Source organism: Pygoscelis adeliae, unplaced genomic scaffold (assembly GCF_000699105.1).
Source record: "Pygoscelis adeliae isolate BGI_AS28 unplaced genomic scaffold, ASM69910v1 Scaffold582, whole genome shotgun sequence".
NCBI classification, from domain to species: Eukaryota; Metazoa; Chordata; class Aves; order Sphenisciformes; family Spheniscidae; genus Pygoscelis; species Pygoscelis adeliae.
Genome location: NW_008824281.1, coordinates 438,195 through 442,314, shown reverse-complemented (window position 1 = coordinate 442,314; position 4,120 = coordinate 438,195). Strand labels below are relative to the sequence as shown.

Here is a 4,120-nt window from a genome sequence, read left to right as displayed (position 1 = left end):
ACTATACAGAGAAAAATGCAAGACTGAAAATCAACATCTTCTGCAGCAGGACCAACAGTTTTTCCAGGAAAAGCCAATCTTCAGCCAGTACTATTTAACTTATCTTCATCAGAACTTGAACACAGTCTGTGTTGTCATTGCTTCACCGCTTTCCTAATTTTAGCCATCTGTTTTAGTAGATCCCCTCCTCCAACAACTTTACATAAAACAACAGATATTTTGGATCACCACTACAATCCAAAACAGAGCATCTTGTCTGAGCTTAAACCTTAATTCCCCCAGGACAAGAAAAGCTGTTATCCCTGCTCCCTACCAGAACTCTTAACAAACAAACAACAAACCCAAAGAAAAAGGAAAAAAAAAAGGAACAATCTCTACTGAAGAAGTTAATCACAATCCTAAATATATAAGCTCTAATTCATCTGTTTTCAATGGTTTTTGGACTTGGGGAACTGAGAACCTTTTAAGCTTAAAATAGCAACTCCTACATAGCAACATAATTGCTCTTTTAAGTGGCTTGCCGTACAGAACCACAGTGATCTTTAGACTTTACACTGATAAGGACCATTCCAGAATAATCATAACTTCTGCATGTGAAATAGAAACTACATTGGGGCAGAACTACACCAGGCTTCAGGAGGGAGCCCGCAGCCAAATCTGAGCCACAAAGGCCAGGCAAGCAGTGCACTGACTACACTCTCAGACATCCCTGTGTTCCAGCAGGACAGCAAACCAAACAAGAAGGGAGGACTGGACGTCAGGATCATTTCACCAGGCACTACCAAGCCACACAACGTTAAGGCAGATAATCAGAGAGCTTTTCAGTACAAATAAAGAGAAGAAAAGGGCATGGATGAATGTATGCACAAGAACAAATGCTTCCAGCCTGGCTTCCTCTAACTTCCTCCATCTATGGAGGGCACAGCTGAAAAGCCCTCATCTATGACCTGATGCACAGGAGATTGAATGTACAAGTAAACGCTGCCTCTCACCTTTGAGCTTACTATTTTTAAAGTGCAATAGTCACAAAAGGGGTGCCTGTAGAGATGCTGACTTGAGTTTGGATTACAATTTCTGATTATCTGCATCCGTTAGGGAAGGAAGACTCAAAAAGCAAGGAAGGATCCAACTCTGCATGTACTTCCTACTGAGTTGTTAGCAGTAGCTTCCCAAACCCCCAAACGCAACATTTCTCAGGAAAACCACAACAGTCCACCAAGAATAAGCTGTCACCCCAAAACGCTAAAATAATTTTGTAATGGCAATCAGCATCGCAACATAAGAAAACCTGGCCTGGTACACACTTTACCTTGAGGAAAATCCCCCTGGGGGTAATCAAAACGATGAGGATAAGGAGGCCTTTCAAAGGGATGGCGAGGTGGAAAATCATCCTGCATGAAGCGAGGTGGAAAGCGGTTGAAATTATGCGGATGCGGGGGCTGGTTGAATTGGGGATGTTGCTGATGTGGAGGAAATGGGCCTCTGAAGTGAGGTGGCCGCTGCATTCGAAATGGAGGTTCCCTTTGACCCCCACCCCATGGAGGTTGTTCATGCTGGTTGTTCCACGGTGCTTCAAACTGGTTGTTCCAAGAAGGATCGGGCTGGTTGTTCCAAGGTGTCTCTCGCTGGTTGTTCCAGCCTTGATCTCTCTGTTCGTTCCACATTCCTTCATGGTTGTTATTCCACGGAGGACAATGAGGTGGTCCCTAGTGGTGAAGAAAAGAAGCCTGGTCATTAGGCTACAAAAATAAAGCATGCAATAGAAGAAATCTACCTTTTATAAGTAAATATAGCCTGCAGGCAACATGCACAAGTGAAAGAATTTTCCAAACACAAGGTCTGAACAACTGCAGCTTCAGAGAAAAGACAGGAAAAGACCAAACTGTTACTGAACCACACAGCTCTGTACTCAAGACAGTACTTCTTGTTCTGCTTGTTCATAGGGAAAGTGTGATGGTTGACAAACTGAAATACAACTTATACTTTGCCTTTAACTGGGCTCAGAATGAGAAAGCTTGGCATTTGAATCTGGATTTATAACTTTCACAGCTTTTCACCACACTTCCACAACCAAGACGGTCATTCTGAACCTCCGCCTCCCTCTACATCTCGTTTCAGAACTGTGTTTCTTACCTGTTGTTGACCCCATGGTGCAACAGGGTGAGGTTGATCAAACCAGGGTGGTTTATTTGGAGGAATCTGATCATGGGATCCAGGGCCACGTGGTCCACCAGAGGCAGGATCCTGCACTCCAGACCCTGTTGTGTCATACTCTGTAGAACCAGCTAGAGGCAGCTGAGATTTACCATCATCTGAAACAAATTGGAGACTATTACAAGCATCCAGGTCATGTGTCATTAATAAAACACCAGCACACCTACAACAGGCTCCATCTGAATTTTGTTGGATGTGTAAATATTCTGCAGAAATCTGTTACTGGGAGAGAGGATTTCCGACCCGTTTAACACTTGTCTCTCTGGTTCTTTTTATATTCAAGCATCAGACTGCACCAGCTGCAAGCCTCCAAACAGTTTGAGGCTTTCGCCTGAACCAAACCAGCACAGCACAGCACCTCACTACTAAAAAAGGAGCAAAAAAAATAATCTCACAGTGTTGCCACCCACTGATTTCTGCACAGGGCCCCAGAACAGGTTAGTACCTGCTTGTGTAACTGGAGCAGATGGTGGAGCCGAGGCTGGTGCTGCTGTGGGGGCTTGAGGTGGGGGTGTCGATTTCACCTCGTTCTCTAGTGGTGGTATTTGTATTTGTTGCTGCTGCTGCTGCTGCGTTAAGCTGTTCACAAACTCTTCATGTTGAGTTTTCAGGTTCTGTATCTGCTGTTGGAAGGCTACTTGTACAGGCTGTACTACCGTTGCATATTCAGTGATCAAATTTGCCTGATAAAATGAGATAAATTAAGAAGAACAAGTTAACGCTGTACCTAAACCAGTTATCCTATCTGCTCCTGCAGAATCGCCTAGATTGCTCTCCACCCCTCCCAAGAAATGCATGAGCATGCAGGAGAACCGGCTGGCAGAACCACCCAACCACGCTATGAAGCTCTGTGAAGATTTCCAAAATGCTCTCTACAGGTTAGAATCCACTGTCTATATTAATGCCTCGCTTTCAAATACAGCTAAAAATCAACAGCATTCATTATTAATGTTAAAAATTAATAGTTCCTGCTGCCACAATACTTTTTATGCTTACTGTATACAATTTAAAGCTATGGTTTCTTTAGTTTCCTTTTTACCATTCATCTCCATAAAAAGAGAACACACTGTCAAATATGTACACAACTGTAGTAGTTACAAATGCAAACAGGCTTTCCGGGATCGGATCAGCAGCCGTATTATCAAATATTTGAAATAACAAGGTTATGTTTTACATTATTTTTGTAATCCTTTGTAAACAACTTCAAGGCAGGGGGGAGCAGGGGGAATTAATATTTACCTTTCAAAAAAGGAAAACATTTCCTAAAATTGTTTTCAAAATATTTACATAAATAAGAAAACTGTTACTTTTCTTTCGTGGCTAACCTGGTACTGGCCAAGTCCAAGAGCTGGGCTCTGTAACTGCTGAATAATTGACTCATCAAAGTATCCATTTTTCTCCCATAGTTGAAGAAGCTGCATAAATTCAAGAGTGAAAGGTTTTTAGAAATTATGAATGATAAAAGAAAAACTGAGGCACAGCATTTTTATGTCTCTAGCTTTGTCAAAAGACCCAGGATTTCAGCACTTGTCTTTGAACCACCGAAGATTCAGATGCATTCATCAATACGGTAACTCTTAAATAAAGCGTAGGTACTTTTAAGTTCTGGTTTAAACATGAATTAAAGCACATTCCATAATAGACTTTATGGAGACAATCACACTAGACAAATCTCAGTGGTCCTCTTCCACCATCGTATTTGTGAATTTGCCTAGCACTAACCTAACAAAGCAAAGCATACAGTTAAATCAAAACCAAATACTCACTCTGGCAATTTTCTGTTGCTTATCCTCCTCCACCGCTAGAAAACTGGTACAATAAATAGGCACAACCACCTTCTGTAAAGCAGCCAGAAGATCTCGTGCTTGCTTCCGCTGGCTTCAAAAAAGGAATGGAAAGAGAAGAG

The 4,120-nt window shown here is 42.2% G+C and overlaps 1 protein-coding gene across 1 annotated transcript in view; it reads right to left on the bottom strand.

The window, feature by feature from the left end:
* The window catches only part of CHERP (calcium homeostasis endoplasmic reticulum protein), a 13,718-nt gene that overhangs the window by 5,103 nt on the left and 4,495 nt on the right, over positions 1-4,120 (bottom strand). Inside the window, exons 6-10 of the mRNA XM_009318422.1 lie at positions 3,981-4,092; positions 3,540-3,629; positions 2,660-2,897; positions 2,134-2,312; positions 1,310-1,706 (exon numbers count right to left, since the gene is read on the bottom strand). Of these exons, the coding sequence (XP_009316697.1) occupies positions 1,310-1,706; positions 2,134-2,312; positions 2,660-2,897; positions 3,540-3,629; positions 3,981-4,092 (1,016 nt within the window). The remainder of the gene's footprint in view (positions 1-1,309; positions 1,707-2,133; positions 2,313-2,659; positions 2,898-3,539; positions 3,630-3,980; positions 4,093-4,120) is intronic.